Consider the following 20,790-nt stretch of genomic DNA (forward strand, 5'->3'; position numbering starts at 1 on the left):
GAACATATTTAAGAGTGAAAGTTAAGAATCATTTACAGGAAGAATGATGCATGATTTTCTAATTCAGTTAATTTTAGTCTTGGAAACACAGAAGCATGATTGTTTGCTAAGCATTCTGCCAGTGATTTTTCTATTAGACTAATTTCATAGGAATTCACTATACTTTATGAACTATATCTGATGAAATTTTCAAAACAGTTTTTAACTGTAAGTGCCATTATATGTTTAGAAAATGATAGCTTAATTAATATTTTAATAAATAGTTTGGAAAGAACATGTTACATTTTTAAAATGGAAGTTACAAGAAAAAAGTGTGTATATGTAAGTGCGTATGCACTTAAACATTTATATCTTTAGTGTGTCAGAAGGGGAAGGCCATAAGTGATATTAAAATGCTTACAAAACAAGAAAACTAAGTCATTTGTAAATTTTAGTGGGAAAAGTCAAGATCATTAATAAAGAATTCATATACATCAATGAGAAAAAAATATTTACACTAATAACAAAAATACACAATTATAAAAGAAGAAAAGCAAATGGTTAATAAATTTAAAAAATTTTCAACCAAACTAGGAATTAGAGCCAGTAGAAAATATTTATGGAAAATAATTAAAAGTAATAATGTTGACAAATGTACATAGGATGAAAAGTTATCATGTATAGACTAAAATGCATAGCTGTTAAATAATGATCTTGAGTAATAGAAATTTACATGAAATAGCTTATAACATTTTATAAAGTTAAGCAAGAAAATGAAGATATAAAACTATATATAGTATGAACTTGATTTGTTTCTTAACGGAAAAAACACAATGAAATGTTATTATCTCAGTGAGGGAGGGAATTATGAGTGATGTTTATTGTTGCTTCTTGATATTCTTTTATAAATCTAAATTTTTCTATAATAAACATCTTATCAAATATTAAATGTATAGAAAATTCAATTTTAAAAACTTTATTAAAATAGTATAGTTAATATAATTTTCTGATTATATTTGAGTAGAATCAATTGTAGTTTAACTAGACTTAATTTTCTGCCATGGTGATCTTATAAGGGGCCATCTCTAAGTCAACTGTAATCTTTATTCTGCTGTTCTATTGTTTATCATGAAAACAACTCATGTCAGCCTGTGAACTCCATGAAAATAGTAAATGGACCTAATTCACCTTTGTGTAATATTGGCATAAAATTGGTACTCAGTCAATGTTTGCATGATTCTAACTAGCTAAGATATAGTGTAGGCCAATTTGCAAATGGGTAGGAAAATTTCTTTGGTAATTATCATATTTTTTCTGTATAATTTCACCTTTTCCTTATGATGCTCAAGATCTACAGACCAGTTTTTGTTCATTTGTTTCCTCTTCACTTTCCAAGTTCTCACCATGGCATTTTATCTGGGTCACGCTGTTCTCTTAAAACAGAATCTTCTCTTCCTCCTACTCTCTCAATTCTATATACCCTATATTGTTCTCCACAAAACTTTGCAAGTCTTAAATTTAGTTTTCTTAGAATTTGCTTTTTGATATATGTAAATTAGTTAAATATCTTTGGCATACTATTTAATTATAATTGTAGATACTTCTTGGAAACATAGTGTCTATATTCAAGAACATACTAAAGGTGGAATTATTAGGCTATGGAGATCTTTGTCTTTAAAATCATGAACCTATGAGAAGGGCTGTTATACTAATTATTCTCTTTGAATGAAAACATAAAGTACTGTAACTCACAAAGTAATTTCCTCAATCCATCCAAGATCTAGGTATTTTATTTCTCAAATCGATGAGTCAAAATATTCATATTCACTAAAAAATTCTTGGCTAAAATTAAACCACTCAAATTAAATGCAATTAGGTTGAATAGAAATTAAATTGAAAAATCTGATTCATTGCACTCATTTAATATCCTTTAATAGGTTGAGCTGTTTTTTATATGTGAGAATCTCCTTTTTTGTTTAAAGGTCCTGACATTTCATGAATACATAAAATCTTATGAGGGCCTAAATATTGTTCAAACACATAAGCAAGACTTAGATAAAAAGAAGAAAAGCTAATATAATCCATAATTTCTTTTACCTGTTCAGTACTTTGGGTTATATGTAAATTATTTGGCACACAAGTTGATATTTTCAGAGTTGGAGAATGGAGTTCCTGTTGAGAAAAAAGACAAGGTTCAAATATTTTTGTTGAGCAGGGTCCTTTGAAAGTCTTAAATTCCCAAAGTATTATTTCATTTATTTTTTATAACAACATTAGGAATAAGAGCATAATGCAAGCCTTTCTTAAATGACATTCATCTTTCCAAAGAACACATTATTGGTTTCTTTTGTTATATTTGCAAATAATCTAGTGATAAGATATTTTTAGAACACTCACAGCAATATATCATCCTTGTACAGTTACATTGTGCCTATTCTTCTTTGAGAACTATGCTAACATAAACTCCAATGTAATTGTATGCCTGAAACTAACAAAATACAAGTTTTTATGAAATAAGAACATTAAATATAAAACTCCTTAAATATAAGAAACCATCTTTGAAAACTTGACTAAAACAATTGCCCTTAGACCATATCAAGTTGTATTTAATTATGATTTTTCTCATCTGATACTAGTTTAATTCCAAAGAGTAGACTCTGATGTTTAAAAAATGGTCCAGAAAAGTGAAAGAATTCAATTTCTAATATTTGTTAGATAAAAATATGTTATTGATTGTTTCACATTGTTTATATATTTCACCAAATCATTAAACTTGTATAGTTCTATTAGTGTGCAAAGAGTTGATAACATTACTCAATCTCCCCATACTCCTGGTTATTTACAGGTGATCGAAATGAATTCAAGATATTTCCCCACAAGGTAAAATACATTTTCTTTAGAAGAAAATAATTATTCAAATGAGAATCATTGATTTATGAGGGAAACACTGACAGCCTAATACAGAAGCATAACTATAATGTAAATGAAATGTTTTCTTAAAACAGGATGTTGCATTTTTTCAGACTGTCAAATGCTCTGCATTCTATTTATTTGGTTGTTGTTAATTAATTTGTAGCATTTCCATCCTCCCTTTCTTCTGAGATTAACAGCAACCCTGCAGGTTCCATATTCCTAGAATTTTTTGAATGTGTCTCTAGATTTTCTGCTGGCAGACAATGAGAATTTCTCAGACAGATGCAGAGAATTAAAGATTGTAAACAGAATAAGTACATGTTCTTTAGTTTAGGAAAATGGTTCTAAATACATTCATGAATTTGGTCCACAGATCTAAGAAGTACATGTTCAGGGATACAGAAAAGAAAGGAGTGCTTTTTGCATATGTAACGCATGAGTACATTCTTAAAATAAATCTTTACATAGACAAAGCAAAATCTTTCCTTAGCTATCCTCCCTCCACTCAAATTGCTAACTCAGAAATAACTATTATTATCAGCTAGTGTATCTTTACACAAATATCTGTGTACAGATGCTGATATTTATTACTCTACAAGTTAATATCTCTGTATTATATACTAAGTATATGTCTTATTTAATCATTTTTAAATGGTCATGTTCCATGTTTCATAGCTTGTTTATTTATTTCAATACTAATCAAGGTTTGAACTATTTCTACATTTTGACTACACTACAATGAGTATCCTTGTGCAATGCGTTTTTTTAGAATCCCACAAAAAGCAAGATTCCTAAAGCATAGATTATGTGCATTATTCATTTTAACAGATAATGACCAAATTTTTTCAAAGTGGTTGTACCATTTCGTTATGGTTTATATTAGATGTTCCCCCAAGGCCTCCGAGACTCATAGATGAGGGCGTTGGGAAGTGACTGGATCATAAGGGTTAATTGGATCATGTTACCCATGCCACGAGGAAGCCTCTGCCATGGCTGTCTGCTGTGCTTTCTTGCCTTGGTACCAGCCGACTATGGACTGAAACCTTTACAATCTGTTAGGTAAAATAATCCTTCCCTTCTTTGTAAGTTATGGGCATTGGATATTGTGTCTCAGTGAAGAGAAAGTAACTAAGACACAATTATATATCCACCAGCAATATATTAAATTACTCACAACTGGAGATTACTTTAAACTGGCTTGTTTAGGTTAGAGCTAACATTGGTAACATTCTAAGAAGACAGCTTACATACTCAGCTGCGACCTGGTAGGTTTTCTATAAATAATAGTTTTTTTTTTCCTCTTGAACTAATTCAAATCCGATGGCACCAGCAAATAAAAATTGATTAATCTTATTAGCCATGTAGAGTAGCTTTCATGATAAAAGAGTACTAAATTTTATAAACTTGCAGATATTAACCCAAATAATCTCTGCACATGCATGCATTCACACACATGTTTGCGTGCACATTGCACGTTAAGATATTTATTAGTACTAATATAGACAGGGTTACTTTTTGTAGAAGCTGATATACATATTTAAAGGGCTAACATATTTATGCAAAACTAGTTTGGCTCTCAAATGAAGGAATTGGTTAAACTTATATTAATCTTATATTAATTGGGAAGATGGTACATTAACTCCACAGATTATAATGTACTTGTTTCCAGTCATACTTGAGCTTTTACTATTAGAATTGATCATCTAGATTAATGAGGCTTCTCTCATACAATCCTCACTAAATATTACAGGATATATGAAATAGCTTCAAAAATTGAAAATTAAATAAATAATAAAGAAAATTAATCCGGACATAAAGGGCAGAAGTTCATATTAAAAATAATGAGGATGTTTTGCATGGCTTGGGCATTCAGAGATTAATAGAATGACAACTCAGCTTTAATTTCTAAAGCCATGAAAGGTTGCTTTCACAAAGAACAATTCTGAATTCTTATTTATAATGATAGCCAGTGTCCCTGTTTCTCTTCCTACTGTAAACTAATTGATCAGTTTCTTCATTAAAGCAGTAAGAACTTACTAAATCATGTAAATATCAAAAAAATAATGGGGATGGGGAGCTTATCTCAATATCAGGTTTAATGATGCTAGAGACTTGCTAAAGCAAGACTTTTTTCCCCTGGAATTCTATAGAATTAGATAATGTGAATGAATGGCCCAAATGAACAATATCTTGATAATAGAAGGTACTTTCAGTGGCATCTAGTTTTAGGCAAGATTGCAATTAAGTCATTCTGAAAATAGATATTTCCTGTTCCATAGGCAGTGACAAAAATGTTTGAGAATGAATAAAGAGGATGTTTTGATTTTAAGAGTATCTCAGGAATAAGATTTCAAACCTCCATTATAATAAGCTATATAATTATTTACTTTGCAGCATCATTCATCTTTATATAACACCAAAATATTTCATGTTAAGTCAGTAAGTAAATTCAATGGAGTAACATGTTTTATTCTTGTGTCTTCTGTATCACAACCCTACATTCCTGAAAACCAAATAATTTAAGGTCAAAGATGAGTTGGTGTGGCTAGGAAGACATGGTAGGAAGGTTCCTGGGCTTGGAGTCAGGAATCTTGGGTTTTACTTCTAGCCAACTGTATGATATTGGACAATTCATGTCATTTTCATTATCTTCAGTTTTTTCATGTAAAAAATGGAATGTGGATGTGAATATCTTTGAGTTCCTTTCTTTTTCTGAAATTCAGTGAACATGGAGACAATTTCCATCTTATGTTTCCATACAGAAAAAAGAATTTTAAAACAATTTTTTAGTCTTATTTTCCTTCTATGTTGTTGATGATAATGACCACAAAATGACAACTAACACCTATTAAATGTTTTCTATGCAAATATGTTACATGGGTTGGCTTATTCAACAATCAAAACAACTTCACAAGGTAAGTGCTATTACAATCCCATTATACACCTGAGTCATGTTGGACTAAAATAGGTTAATTAACTAGATAAAGATCACACAGCTAATACTAACTTATGGAATTCTAAATCAGGTCTCATGACTCCAGAATTTATCCTCTTAATAACTATATTTTGCCACATCTATAGTTTGTCTCATTATATTTTCTGCTTTTCAAGTTGTATTGCCTAATTATATGGTTAAGTTAAAGTATTCCTTGTAATAGGAGGCTAGATATTTGCAGTTATTATTATTTACGTACAAAGGCAATTTTTGGATGTCTCAAACAAGAAACTTATCCACAAGTTACTGTGTGTGGGAACAGCCTTGACTATATACATTTAAGCTTGTATAAATTCACTAGGGCTTTTAAATAAAGTGCATGATATAGAGTATAGTCATTGGTTCCTCAGTTCAATGCACATTTAATTTTTGTCAATAATTATGTCATTTAAACTGGTTAATTTTCCTGGATGACTAGTTTTTCTCTGATAAATTATATAGAATATTATTGAGTCATTTATTCCTGTGGCTCAGATCTGCTAACTATATACATATTAACTTGTTGGAAACTTTATTGAGGTACAGTTCTGATGAAAAACAATTTTATTTTCAATTATGTGAGCTTAGGGCTGGTATAAAATTGAAGTCTGTTTTTCTTGTGCCACCTCGGGTAATGGTTTTCAAATTTGGGAAAGTTGTAGCAACATTCTTCTTCTTTCCCATTTATTTTATGTCATCTGTGCCTGGCATTACTAATTTTAAAGTCTGAGTGAATTAAAATCAGTCATTTTGAGATAAGTTCGTGATATCACTTGAAACAATTATCCATAACTTAGTGCATCCTAAATCAGAACTGGATAACTGGCTTTCCTAGGAAGTTTACTATTCACAAAAATGTAACTAACTTCTGTTTTCCAGAGGTGAATTGGTTGAAGAGTAAATGGTCCATATTTTTTAGTTATTTACTAAACTGAGGGTGATTTTGAGTAGCAAAGTGCTATGGAGAAAGAAGGGAAATTAGAAGCTGGAGAGGTAGTATTATCCTCCAGGGATTTAAAAAAAACCTTGAAAATGTTAAGATATATTCTGTCAGCTACTTTTGTTTTTGGGACCGGGGACCGAACTCAGGAACTTGTACTTGCAAGGCAGGCAGTGGAACCACTGAGTTAAATCGTAGGCTTGTTAAGATATATTCTGAATTCCAGGATTTTTTTTCAAGGAAATACCTTGAAAGCCAGAGTGAAAATACTTTTGTCCTTTGCTGTATTTTTCAAGATTTAAAAAAAAATTTATTTATGTATTTATTTATTTTGGTTCCGGGAATCGAACTCGGCTCCTTGTGCTTGCGAGGCAGGCGGAAGAACCACTGAGCTAAACCTCCTGCTTTGATACTTTCTAGAATGGGAAAAGCACAGTAAGGATACTCATCAAATGATTTACAGAAATAAAAATGTAAACCTTTTGAAATGAGAAACTTTTAGCTTCTAAACAAAGTTAATTAAGGAGGACTGCTGATGTGGTATAAATATCAGGAGCCTATTTCTAAGCTCAACACATTCATCAATTAATTGTGGTGCTTGGGCAAATTATTTTGCCCTGCTTGAGCTTTAGTTTCTTTATTTGTATAGTACAGACATAATACCTAGTACAGGTTGCCCTTATTCATACAGTGTGCAATTTGTAAAATGGATAATAATGTTGTTATACTAAAATTTCGGAGTTCTACTGAGTAAAGAAATGAGTATGTTGAAAAGATTTTTTAAAATAAAAATATTAATTAGAGGCATTATTTTTGCTGATTGGTTATGCATATGTCTAAGTTATTAACTTGCACTTTGTACACTAGTTATGTAATGGTATAGAGAGATATAAAGATTTAATAGAATATAATCTCTGCTCTCCCCAAGGTTACAATCAAGTAGTAGATAAAAACTATTACAAATAAAAGTTAAGTAAGCTACATAAGAACCATAAAAAATTTACTATGGAAGCAACCTATGACAATCAGAGATTTGAATAGAAGGTTACATTTGAAAAAGATCTTAAAAGTTTGACATAATTATAACAGTTCTAGTTTGTTGAGGGTGAGGCATAAGGGCATTTCAAGAATTAAGTGTAAATGGATGAGCTGAGTGTGGTGGCTCACGGCTGTAATCCCAGCACTCCGGAGGCTGAGACGGGATTATAGTTGTGAGTTTGAAGCTAGCCTGGGATACATAGTAAGTTCAGTGCTGTCCTGAACTACATAGCAAGATCCTGTATCAAATAAATAAGTAAATAATGTGTAAATGGAGTAAAAGACAGTTGTAAAAAGTTGAGGTCTATATTTAGAGAACAATGATTTACATTTTTTTAAACATAGGATAATAGAAGGGAAGTTCAAAAAGGTAGATAGGGCCCACAGGAGTCAGATCATGGGGGGTGTGAAAGTCAGATTAAGAAATTTGTAGATATCAAGTGTCATTGAATCGTGGGGGGGGGGGGGGAGTTGTTTGTAGTAAATTTAAGCAATTTTTTGTTTGTTTATTTATCTATGCATTTCTTTGAGGCAGGATCTTACCACGTGGTCCAAGCTGGCCTTGACCTTACTATATAGTCCAGGCTGACATGAAACTTGCCATTCTTTTGCCTCATCCTCCAAAGCGCCGAAATAAAGGTGTGTGCCACCATGACTGACTATTAAGAAACTTTTCTAGAGAATAATTTTTGGGTGAAATTAAGTTTGCAAAGACTTTAAAATAATTTTGTGCTGGAACCTGTGTACCTAAACTGGAATTTGTATTAAGCAGAGAACTGAATAAATATTATGCTTGATATAAAAATCTTTCATTATGAATTTTAAATGCATTTTGCTGTGTAGATGAGTACTACACAGTAGGATTAGCTTTTATAAGGTTATCTCTGGACATATATATTATATGTTAAACCATTGAAGGGCAACTGAATGAAAATTTTAAAAATGAAAGCACATGGTCTAGACAGAATTTCAGCATGAGGGGAGGTGTAGGGACATTTTAATAAGGAGACTATTAGCAGTTTTGAGATAAAGGATGTATTGAAGCAAGAACCTTGGGAAGTGATGTGATGTATATGATGTGAAGTACGATCAGAAAAAGTAGGTAGGTATCTAACACTTGCTATAATAAGTAATGATACAAATTGTCCATAGGGAAAAAAGTATAAACCAAATATAAACAAGTTAAATCTAAATGCTTAGTGGGATCTAAGAATTAGAAAATAAGTTGACTTATTGTATAATTTCTTTATGTTTATTTTATGTGTTGTTCACTTTTTTAAAGAGGCAATTTGTGTCTTCCATTTTTAGTTCAAAGAGGGCATGGAAGAGGTAAAGACACAAATAGTCCCACTTAATTTAAATATCTTTACTAAAGCCACTGCTGGCAGACATATTCCGGCATTTTTGGAAGCCATATGAGAGAAAAGGAGGAAAAACCTGAGAAAAAAAGGGAAAGAGAAAACTTATGTATAACTTTCACTTTCACTCTGTTTTTTTAAATATTGAAACTAAGACAAATCAAAATAAATCTTTCAGAAATCAACTCTCAACTGTCAAGAGTAATGGGGAAGAAAGACCACAGAAGTAACATACTAGTGGTTACTCTAGGCATTTATGTCATCTTGTAGTTACATAATACAAAGTTATGAGCTTTAAAAGACCTCATCCAAGATGGACAGGAGAGTGTAATACTACAATGAGAAAAGAGGAAGAAGATTCAGGTTTGGTAAAATTCTGAAGATGATTTTTCCATATGCATTCTGAGGGGTGGGTGAGATACCAAAAAAAATATGAGGCAAGGCTGGACATCACCAGATTCTGAGTGGAATTTGCAAAGGAGCAAATGGGAAGGGAAGCAAAATCTCCACTTGTTTCAGAAACAGTATAGTGTATCTGAAATACAAGGTGAAAAGAGGTGGGTAATGAGACAGACCATAAAAGTAGAATCAGCCTCTCCTGGTAAGAGGTTCTTCAACATCATCAAGTTCAGGAGTTTGAACCTACCTTGGAACCTGATTTTAAATTACTAATTAAATGCCATTTTATTTTTAATATCATGTATTTCACAATAAGGTACAAGATGGTACTATTTCTTCACTGCATTTCTATCACCATTCTCCCAAAGCATTTGGATTATTAAATAACTGAAAATTAATGAAAATGGTTCTGTAGCATTTCATATTTTGATACAGAATAATCAGTACAATTTATGAGAAAATGCAAAGAATTCTGAATAACAGGAATCCCTTTCTTATTGGTAAATCACACAATATTTTAAGGCTATGCTCATTTATATTATCTATATCCTAAGTGACATTCCAATAGACTGTATGTAGTCATAAAGGAAACATATATAAATAAATGACAATGAACTATAACAATTACTCATAGACAATTTACTGAGTTGAACCTCCAGTTGTACCATATACTAGTTGTATAAATTTGAGCGATTCACATAACATTTCTGTGCCTTAGTTATCTTGCCTGTAAGAGTTGTAATGATACTGAAATTTTTTTCTTTTGGCCATAGGATCTCACTTGTAGTTAAAGCTGGCTTTGAATGTACTATAAAGTCAAGGCTGGCCTCAAACTCTCAGAAAATCTCCTTCCTCTGCCTCTCAAGTTCTGGGATTACAGGTTTGCAACACATTGCTTGGCGATACTGAACATTATTTACTAAAAATAAAAGGTAAAGGAAGCAAGAGATACTTTGGAGAGAGTTTGAAACTCAAATCATATGGCGCACCCCAAAAGAAAGTGGGCAGAGTAGCACATGCTTTTAGTCTCAGCTACTCAGGAGGCTGAGCTGGGAGGGTTGATTCCAAGAGTTCAAGACCATCATGGGAAACATGCTCAAAACTAAGGTATTTTGATTAAGAGGGACTACTTTCATTTTTTGTCTCTTCCCAAGCATTTGCTTTGTGAACTAGTGGGTCTCTGGCAAAAAACGTAGAAGCATACATACATAAATCATAAATCCTTCATTCAGTTTTTCTCCTCCTCTTCCTCCTCCTCCTCCTCCTCTTCCTCCTCCTCCTCCTCCCTTCTCCTTCTCTCTCTCTCTTTTTTTTTTTGTACTGGGGATCGAACTCAAGACCTTGCACTTGTGAGGCAGGAGGCGGAAACATTCAGTTCTTCTTTTAAAAAATGTGACTTTAATTCTTCTATTGAATAATTCTAACTTAGACTTTGAGAGATTGTGGCTTCATTTTGTGCCTATTATATGGGCACATAGGCTGATCATACAAATCAGCAGCACTTTGTTTATACAGCCACACATTTCTTTTAATATTTAAATAAAACATGGCTGGAATGTAGTCTACTCTATAGTAAAACTATACACGATGGTGGAAATATCCTATATCTTCCCTGTGAAATACATTACTAACCAGCTACATGTTTGTTGAACACTCTAAATAAGGCCAGTATCACTGAGGAGATAAATATTTGATTTTAGTCAATTTATAAATAGCTACATGTGGCCAGCGGCTACCATATTGGGCGTGCATCTCTAGTGAGGAAAATTAGGTAAAAGGTAGCCGTTCAAACACATTTTAATGTTTGATGTCATTTTACATTCAAATAAAGAAAATGAAAAAACATTTTAAAACTTCATCTCAATTTATTAAGACTTAAGTTCAAAGTCTGTAACAGCAAAAGAACTTCCAAATTACTCTTTCTAAAGGATATTTAAGGCAGTAAACATTATAATGACATTTCTGCTGTTCCAGTCTTTTGATCATATCCCACATGCTTTGGAAAATTGCTTTAATGTTTTTCCTGCTTATTTTCTTAGTTGGTGGCTTTAATAAGCCTTTTAAGCATGTGGGTTTACCTAACATTTCTAGTGTCAAAAGAACTCTTTTTGGTCTTCTCATTTTGTCTATCATTTTGTTATCGTAGCAAGGGGCTTTGTTGGATCTACTTTTAAACATCAAATATAGAATTAAATGAAAGAAAATAACTGAGTGCTAAGTCTTTGTTAAACATTGTATTGGACACTTTCAAATGTTTACTCTTTCAATACTCACTACGGTCCTGATGGAAAGTTTTATTTTCTTTGCTTTATAAATCAGAAAACTGAATTCCTGAGAGGTCAGGGTGATACAAGATAATTCAAGGTAATACAATAGTTAACACTTACTGTGTGTCAGATGCACTGCTATGTATTCTTCACCATGGATAATCATACACAATCACCACATATAAGCACTTGACTGTAACAATAATCCTATGAGTTACATGTTATTATTGTCCCATTTTACAGCTGAGGCCTATGATGCATGCAACTCAAAAGTGTTTGAACTGGCATTAAACTCAAGAAGTTTAAACCCTATACCTACATTCTCAGGGACTACTTCTAGACTTTCATAGTTTTGTTAAAATTTACCTCATCACTACACACTTAGTATCTGTAGCATTCCCTGAGCTATTTCACAGAAACCCACTTTTTATGGGAATTATTTCTGTGACTGCTCTTTAGGCTACAAAGTCCGAACCTCCTCAAGTAATTTTTATTCACTTTCATTTTCCCATTGATAGCTCTGCTCAAACAGCTTAAGATTAGTGCAATAGATATAGGGGATACTGGTGGGAATAAGAATTGGGGAATGGAAAACATATAAGTAGTGAATTACTTTGTTCTCTAAATATTTGAAAATTTGCTGAAATGAACATGGCACTCTTTCATGTCGTATAATTTGAAATTTAAAAGCTTACTTAAAGACTAATATTTAATACAATGTTCTAAGAAAGAAAGCAATGGAAGCCTGTCAATGCTCTTATCAGGCTGAATGACTGAAGAATCTTGGAAAGTAATAATTCTGACTTAAAAATACTGTAGCCCAACAGATTCAAAAGAGGCAATATCTTTTAAAACTACCTGACATTTGTGCTGACAGAATCAGCTAAATGAATAAATAGTAACATAGTTAAACACATGCCTTAAATTATTGCTGAGATGTTATTTTGAACTTTATACAGCAAGAATCTGTAAAACATTATGATCTCTCTGTAGATGAAATAAAACTTTCTTCATTTAGGACAAAATCTGTGATTCTGTTATATGTAAAGAAAACAATTTGGCTGTCTCAAAATAAAAAAAGGGGGTGTCTCTGTAGCTCAGTGTTACAGTGCCTCTGGGTTCCATCCCCAGCCCCACAAAACAAACATACAACAAAAATAATAGAAAGTACTAATGATAGAACTCCTTTTCATCAGCTCAAATCTATTATGTGAGAGATTCATTACTGAGTCATGTTTCTTCTTTTTTTAAAGAAAATTACAGATGGAGAGGAAATAAAATACACAGGTCCCTTTTTTCAGTACATGCTTTTGATTTCAATCTATCAGAACAGCTCCTGGTGTGAAAAATGTTGACTAAAGTATATTCACTTAGAAAGGTTAACTGTTTTTTTTTTTTTTTTGATCCCTGACTGAATTTGGGACCATGTGCTTGCAAGGCAGGTGGCAACACCATGAGCTAAATCCCCAGACCAGAAAGGCTAACTTTTAAATGGATTTTAAGAATATGGCAAATCTCTAGTTGTTTTTCAAAGAATTGTCAAACAAAGAAATATGGACTAAGACAGTAGAAGAAAAGTTCCACTTTTGTTCTCTTGCTACACCACTACCAACTGTCACTCCACAACGACAATTTATGAGTGCCCTTGACTGAAAACAGGTGCAGCAATTTATCAGACCTCCCTTAAACAAAAGACAATTGCCATGGGCATTTTCACCAGAAATTTGTTGCACTCAAAATTTTCATAGTTCCATTTAATTGTAAGCTGCTGAAAACAACAGTTCCTTTATCCCTTGACCTTATTATTTTTTTTCAGGCACCCTACTTCCTTGAACTATCATTTACTTTAGTGACCACACCTTTGAACAACAATTTTTCAAAGCAACACAGTAGTCCTCACAGAATGAGAATTTTTTTCTGATAGCATATTGAAATCATAAGAAAGTTGGGGTACAATCTTTGAAACCAAAGACAAAGGGGAAAACATGTTAAAAAAGGTAAGCCTCAGTTGAATAATTATTGAGAGCAGAAGCCTTTTCAGAAGTGCACGTTTTCCCTTAGGCTCCAGTCTAGAATTAGATTCAGTGACAGGTTTGAAATTCAAAAGTACAATAACCTTTGTAATACATACATTATACTAGTGGCCACCATACACAATAGTCTTTTAAAATGATATGTAGTTAGGCACATAGGTTAGCTACCGTCCAGGCTTTGTATGTTTATCTTCAAAGTGGACTCTCCCTGCACATGCAAATAATATTTATCCAGAAAACTTACAGTGTTTCCTATAAAATAAACAATAAGTATCTCTTAAGTGAGTGATTGGAATTAAAAATATTTTATTTTGATTCATTTTTGTTTCTCAAAAACAAAAGTTTTTGTGTATTTGTGGAAAATATCTTGAACTTTATAAAAACCTAAATTAGTAGGAGAAAAAAATGTTAGTTCAATGCGTAATTCCTATAAATGCTGTTCATGTAAAGCAGTATTTCATTTTAAGTAATGCTGTAGGTTAATATTTAAGTTCTAAAATTGAATTCTATGATGTTTTGCTTTCTTTTAAGTAGCTTCTAGAAGTCCATTTACTTATAAGACAATATTCACTTCTAAAATTCATCTGTGTCCTTGTTTATATGGCTAAGATAGTAATTTTATTTTTACCATTAATTCAAACATTTACTACTAACTAGTTTCTACATTTAATTTTCTCTGATGAATACCCTATGTGTCAGTTAAAATAATAACAGAAAATTAAAATATATCTGATCAACTATAGACAAGAAACAAAGCAACATAATGTATTTAGAGAAATTTCAAATGTGTTTTTATCTATAAACCCTATTTTAGTGCACAAGAGTGGAATAGGGGGAAATATTTTCTAAATTAACAGAAATGGAAAATACTAAAATGCTGCACAAATCATTTGGTTAACATATAAATCTACTACTCAAGCTAAAATTAATATTCAGGAAGCAAAACAGATTGGTCTCTGTTTCAGTTTCTCAAAGGGAATATTTTTATTACTGACAATATTTATTTTGAAATCTCATGAGTTCTCTGAAAATTATTCAAACACTAAAATGCTAAAAAGCAAAGTAAAAGTTTAATTGAATTCACCATGACCAGCAATTGAGTGCAATACTCATTTCCCTAGCTGCTCCAGTCATACACTCTGGCACCAGAATAATTAGTACATATAAGCTCATCTGAAGCATAGCATGTTAAAGAGATATTTTATTAAAACCTAAAGCTAACAAAAGGGTTTTGAGTAATATGTATTGCTTACTCCTGCTTGGCCTGGTATGTAATAAAGCTGCATTGCATCCTTTTCATTTTGTTAGTATGAAGATAATTTCAGATCAAACCAAGGTTTACTTTATGTAATGCTACAATACCATTCCAACAATAAACAGGAAGAAATAAAAGTGATATAAAATATACTACTTTTTTGTCAGATTCTTTCTGGTAGCTATCTAAAAGCTCTCCTGATATTTTCTCTTATCGTAGATTTCATATGCAACTAAATTTTTGTTGTCAGAACTTTTCTTGTCCCAACAAGGGAATAAGAGCAGTAAGTCTTTTGTTTTGTTTGTTTTGTTTTCCTTTTCCACACAGCTTGAATCTCATCCCCTTCAACTGTACCTAGCCCTTACTTTTCTTTCATTTCAGTCATAAATAACTACAAGTTTAACAATACCCTTAATTCCAATCTCTTATTTCAGTTGTGGCCATACATTCTGTTCCTAAAGTTTTTACATACATTTTTATGGGGGCCTGTTACAGGATGGAAATACTTCTTTTTAAAGGATCACTTTGGAAAATATTAGGTAAAAAAGGATATTCTTGTAAAAAGCTCGACCAGCTCGGTCCTGGTTTATTAAAAGAGAAAGTTGAACCGATGAACAAATAATCCTAAAAATTGTTCTGTACTCAATATTTATAATTTGACAATTTTCAGCTTTTAAATGTATGCATATATATATACAAAATTTTATTTCTAACAAGTTCACATGAAAAGAAGCTAATGCGAAAAACTAACTCTGACAAGATAACTTTAGTGTTTCTACAATAATAGTAATGTTGTTTTCAGCCTTTGCTATTTTGGGGCCACTATAGAACAAAGATTAAACCCACTTTGCTGTACACTAGCAACTTAATGCTGAATATTTGTTTGTTTGTTTTGTTTTCCGTACCGGGGACTGAACTCTGGACCTTGCACTTGAGAGGCAGGCAGTAGAAATCCCCAAGCCCTATGCTGAATATTTGAATGTTAATTATTATTAACATTTATAGGAACTAGCATTTTTGGCCTTTATATTTTTCTTCCCTTTGATCTCAGTACAGGTGGTTTTCTCAACAAGGAAATTCCTGAGAGCTAATCCTAGGTCTTTTATTTATTTATTTATTTAGGTACCGGGGATCAAACTCAGCCCTTTTGCTTGCGAGGCAGGCAGCGGAACTACTGAGTCAAATCCCCAGCCTTTTTTCTTTCATGTTTTCCTTGAAATTATACTAAGTGTTAAATAAAACAACAAAATTGTAGCATTTGGAATTTGGGGATTATCTTATATTTGAAATTTTCTTTAAACATAGTTTTATTATGCACTTTAGAAATGTTTCATATCCTACTTAAGTTTTTAAATTTTGGAAAAATAATTCACACTATTTCCAACTGGTATAATAATGTAACATAGAATAACATCCCAGTGGTTGCTTTGTGAGATCATCATAATAGAAATTATATCTTGGAAACAGTATTTGGGATTGGACAGAGCATTTAGAAGGCTTAAAACATGCAAATTTTATGTAAAGAGAGTCAGAGAATGAAAAAAAGATGTAAAATTGTTTACTTTGTATAGGCTTGCAATGTTACCTTTCATTTATTTCCAAGTTTATTAACATAACAAACCCTTAGAAACAAATTTATTTCATTTTCACAGGTGTTTGAGTTTCATCTTTTGTAGTTTCCATATAACAATTATTTACCCCTTGCTTTATTCAATCTTATATCCCCTATTTCAGTATCCCTTATACTGATATTCCATAAAAAATTCACCTAGTCTGCACAAGAATCAAAGAATCATTGTCCATAAATGAAGCACATATGACAATTCAAGCTGACATTTGTGTCTGTCACTTATCCTGACTCACTGTATACTATTTTCCGAACACAAATAATTGTCCATCACTCCAACATGCGATTATCTCCATACCACTCTACTTGGTATTTAAAAAAAAACTATTTTTGTGTCCAATATGCACTGAATCCACAAGAACCATAAAGAAACTATTGTATGCAAGTTAAGGTTTGAGTCTCATCAGAGGCAAAAGAATACCTCACTCAGTTCAGATCTTCCAATTAATGCCAACAACAAAAAAAGAGCTCTTTAATTCTCTGATTAGATTACAAAAATCATTGTAACTTGTAAACAAATATCCACGAGCAGTAGTAAATGAGAAACAGTTAAGGGATGGAATTTGACGGACCGTGCAGTGCCCATATCATTGCAGTCCATCAAGAAACAGCCTGTAAAGTAAGGCAAAGAAGCAGAAAGGAAGAAGAAAACTGAGGCTCAAGATTTCCTTACTCAATTACCCTTTAATAGCTATAGTTGTGGTACCTGAGAATGGTTGCTCCAAACCAAGTTTTGGTAGGAGGAGGCAGTTTTGAGAGGGGAGATCACTTCCCGTGAGCCAATGGGGTCCAAGGCTTGAACTACCTTGTTCATGGGCCCACTGTAGGTCCTCACTCGTTCATAGACTACATTTTTTTCTAGAGGCTGTTGGACCTGACTTGACTGATGGTGGCAATGGTAATGCTGGGGCTGGTACTGTAGCACTTCGGGGGACTGTTGGGTCCCACAGCTGCTGCTGGTTTCATTCCAATAGCTTGAGCTCATCATCTTGGCAGTCTTTCTCTAAGGATTAAAAACAAAGAGAATGAAAAAAACGCAGGCACACGTATAAGTCATTTATCAAACACCTCTTTGTATAGTGGTGCTTGGGAGAGATTGAATTACCTGAGCAGTAGCTGGAGCAGGTCTGGCGGCTGCAGAGGAGGCAGCAAAGTATTTGAGCTGAAATGAAAAATGGATCCACCCTGTGAGACTGCTCCAGGAAATAGTACTGCCACGCCCCTGAGGGGTGGATTCACCTGGCAGGTTTGTGTGCCAAGAGAGGCCTGGCTTTGCCAGAAAATAGGTATAAGGTTACTCAGTAGGTAAAGGAGTCTGGAAAAAGCAGAAATGAAGACTTCAAGGCTGAAGCTAGATCTTCTAAGCTCATGAAATCAGAAATTTGAAGGCAAAGACATGTTAATGCCCAAATTTGCTATAGAACAAACTCACAGGAAAGTGGCTTCCCCAAGGTTCCTACATTTAGGAAAGATGGTTTTAAGTCTAAGTACTTTTCTTTCAGAATCTCAGACCAAATTAAGGTATATCTTCATAGGGACATACCAATTTTCTGAGATAAATGTTGTATTCTTTACAAAACCAAGTTGCAAATAAACGAGATTTCTGTGAAGGTTCTTAGCAGCTCTGCCTTTCTAACATACCTTGAAAGAGATTTGTCCAAATGATTGGATTGTTGTCTAGAAACGGAGGTTGGGATGTAGTGGGAATGGCCTAGGAAAACCTAATCATTCCACAAATATTTTGCGTTTTGGCATTTATATATATTGTTTGGAGCTTTTACAAGGGAATTTATCTTGACTTTACTTGTACCCTAGTGCTTGCTTTGGCAGCACATATACTAAAATATTTGTACCCTAGGAAACACTGAATTTGATAACTTCATTACTATATAGTTATTAAGGGAGCTCTAAGTTTTAAGAGGTGACTTACCTGACATCATAAGATTTTGATGTGTTCAACATCTATTCAATACTACTTGAAATTTCAATCATAATGCCTATTTACCCACCAGATTTTGCCTTGCAAAGGGACTTTAGCACCACCAAACTCCAGAATACTAACATAAAGGTGTCTTCAGAAAAGGAGTATCTTTCTGATGTGTATATGTATCATAGGACCAAACATACTGCCACTATTCTGGAGAGGAAGAGAATGTCATTAAGTAGTCATCTTTTTTTTCCTGATGAATGAACATAGAATAATTATTATTTACTGATCACGTACTATATTCAATGTACTGTTTATGGAGATTTATATGATTTATCTCATCTTCTCAACAACTGTGTAAAGGTATGTGAGATACTGAGTAAGAGATATGGAAAAGGAAAAAATTCTCAAATTTAAATAATTAGTAAATGCTGGATTTCAAATTTGAACATAGTTGGATTCACTTTAGAGTCTAAGCTCTTACATATTATTTTATATTATTAGCAATTGATCTGCATCTGGCCAATTAAATCTTCTAGGAAGAAAATTAAAAAGAAACAATTCAGAAATGTCACCTCTTAAGCAACTTTAAAAGCAATCTTTCAATTACTAAGGCAGAAAGGTATGTAAAATCTCAAAATCAACTTTAAAAAATTTAAAATAATTTACTATGTATTTACATTTATATTTATGGGCTGTGTTCAGAGATTTAAATCTAATCTTTGTTCATTATGATGTCATTTCACAGGAATCAATGAATATTTAATTAGAAACATGTGACCTGTGAAACAACCCAGTAAAATATCAGCTCTTTAACTCACTAATATCATTAACATTGTCATTTTAAATAAGCTTTATATGTGAACAGGGAATAGATTTTAAATGGGATCATCTACTAAGCTATGGTTGTTAAAATCTAAATTTAAGAGACACATGCACACACACATAGTGCTGTTAGTATCTGCTGCCAGCAAAGATGTAATCTAGTAAATAAAATATAAGAATGAGAAGAAGAATAAAAATTATTTCATCCATAAAATGGTTACCATATCTGATCTCCTTATTTCTTGGATATATGCTATTTTGAGGCAGCCACTTTAGTGCAATTGGGCTATAATTGATGTGTGTAATTGATACACTCACCCAATCCCTCAGCCTCTTTCATCACTGCTGCTCATCCCTGAGTATGAAAGAGAGAGGTTAAGGTTCATGGATAAAGAAATGATTAGGCACTATCTAGCAGACAAGCCACATCTAACTGCAAAGCAGATGTTGACCTCCCTTGTTCATCTAGGAGTTTATCAGTCATTCTTAAGAAGATTTCTGCTCCTCTGAAAATACACTTGTGCTTTCATCAGCTGTATCTTCAAGTGTTGCAGCTATCCTTTGTAAAAATGATGCTAGTACTATTTTTATTAATAAATAAATATACATGAATTTATCTGTTTAATAATAGTACATATACTATTTTACATTTGATAATGCAAGGAACTGATATTTTGTATTTTTCAAGCATACAATTTCTGCTCCTCTGAAAATACACTTGTGCTTTCATCAGCTGTATCTTCAAGTGTTGCAGCTATCCTTTGTAAAAATGATGCTAGTACTATTTTTATTAATAAATAAATATACATGAATTTATCTGTTTAATAATAGTACATATACTATTTTACATTTGATAATGCAAGGAACTGATATTTTGTATTTTTCAAGCATACACACACACACACACACACACATATATATATATATATATATATATATATGTGGTTTACAGATATTAGGCTATACTAACATTGGTACATAAAGTAGTACAAGTTAATTTTGTATGAGCTCTAGGCTAGTTCAAAGAATCCTTCATTATATTTCTAACAGTATTTTTGTGTCATTGAGAAATATAGATATTTTGTTTAGTATTAAAACCACTAATTTATGATGATGGCTTTGGAGGATAGAGAGGATATCTTCTTAGAAGCTAGTTCAGTTCTAACAGAGTTAAAACAATATGGTTTCCAATTTTTTAAAAACTTTTTTTTCAGTACTGAGAATTTATTCCAGAGCCTTCCCACTGAGCTACTTG

At 32.5% G+C, this 20,790-nt stretch overlaps 1 protein-coding gene across 1 annotated transcript in view; it reads right to left on the reverse strand.

Annotated features, from left to right (window-relative positions):
• The window catches only part of Pof1b (POF1B actin binding protein), a 98,202-nt gene extending 80,238 nt beyond the window's left edge, over positions 1-17,964 (reverse strand). The window contains exons 1-3 of the mRNA XM_010612873.1: positions 17,889-17,964; positions 17,490-17,786; positions 2,077-2,151 (exon numbers count right to left, since the gene is read on the reverse strand). Of these exons, the coding sequence (XP_010611175.1) occupies positions 2,077-2,151; positions 17,490-17,771 (357 nt within the window). The 5' untranslated portion in view covers positions 17,772-17,786; positions 17,889-17,964. The remainder of the gene's footprint in view (positions 1-2,076; positions 2,152-17,489; positions 17,787-17,888) is intronic.
• Positions 17,965-20,790: the final 2,826 nt, after the last annotated feature.

The sequence above is a fragment of the Fukomys damarensis genome, unplaced genomic scaffold (assembly GCF_012274545.1).
Source record: "Fukomys damarensis isolate Sample0158 unplaced genomic scaffold, DMR_v1.0_HiC HiC_scaffold_39, whole genome shotgun sequence".
NCBI lineage: Eukaryota > Metazoa > Chordata > Mammalia > Rodentia > Bathyergidae > Fukomys > Fukomys damarensis.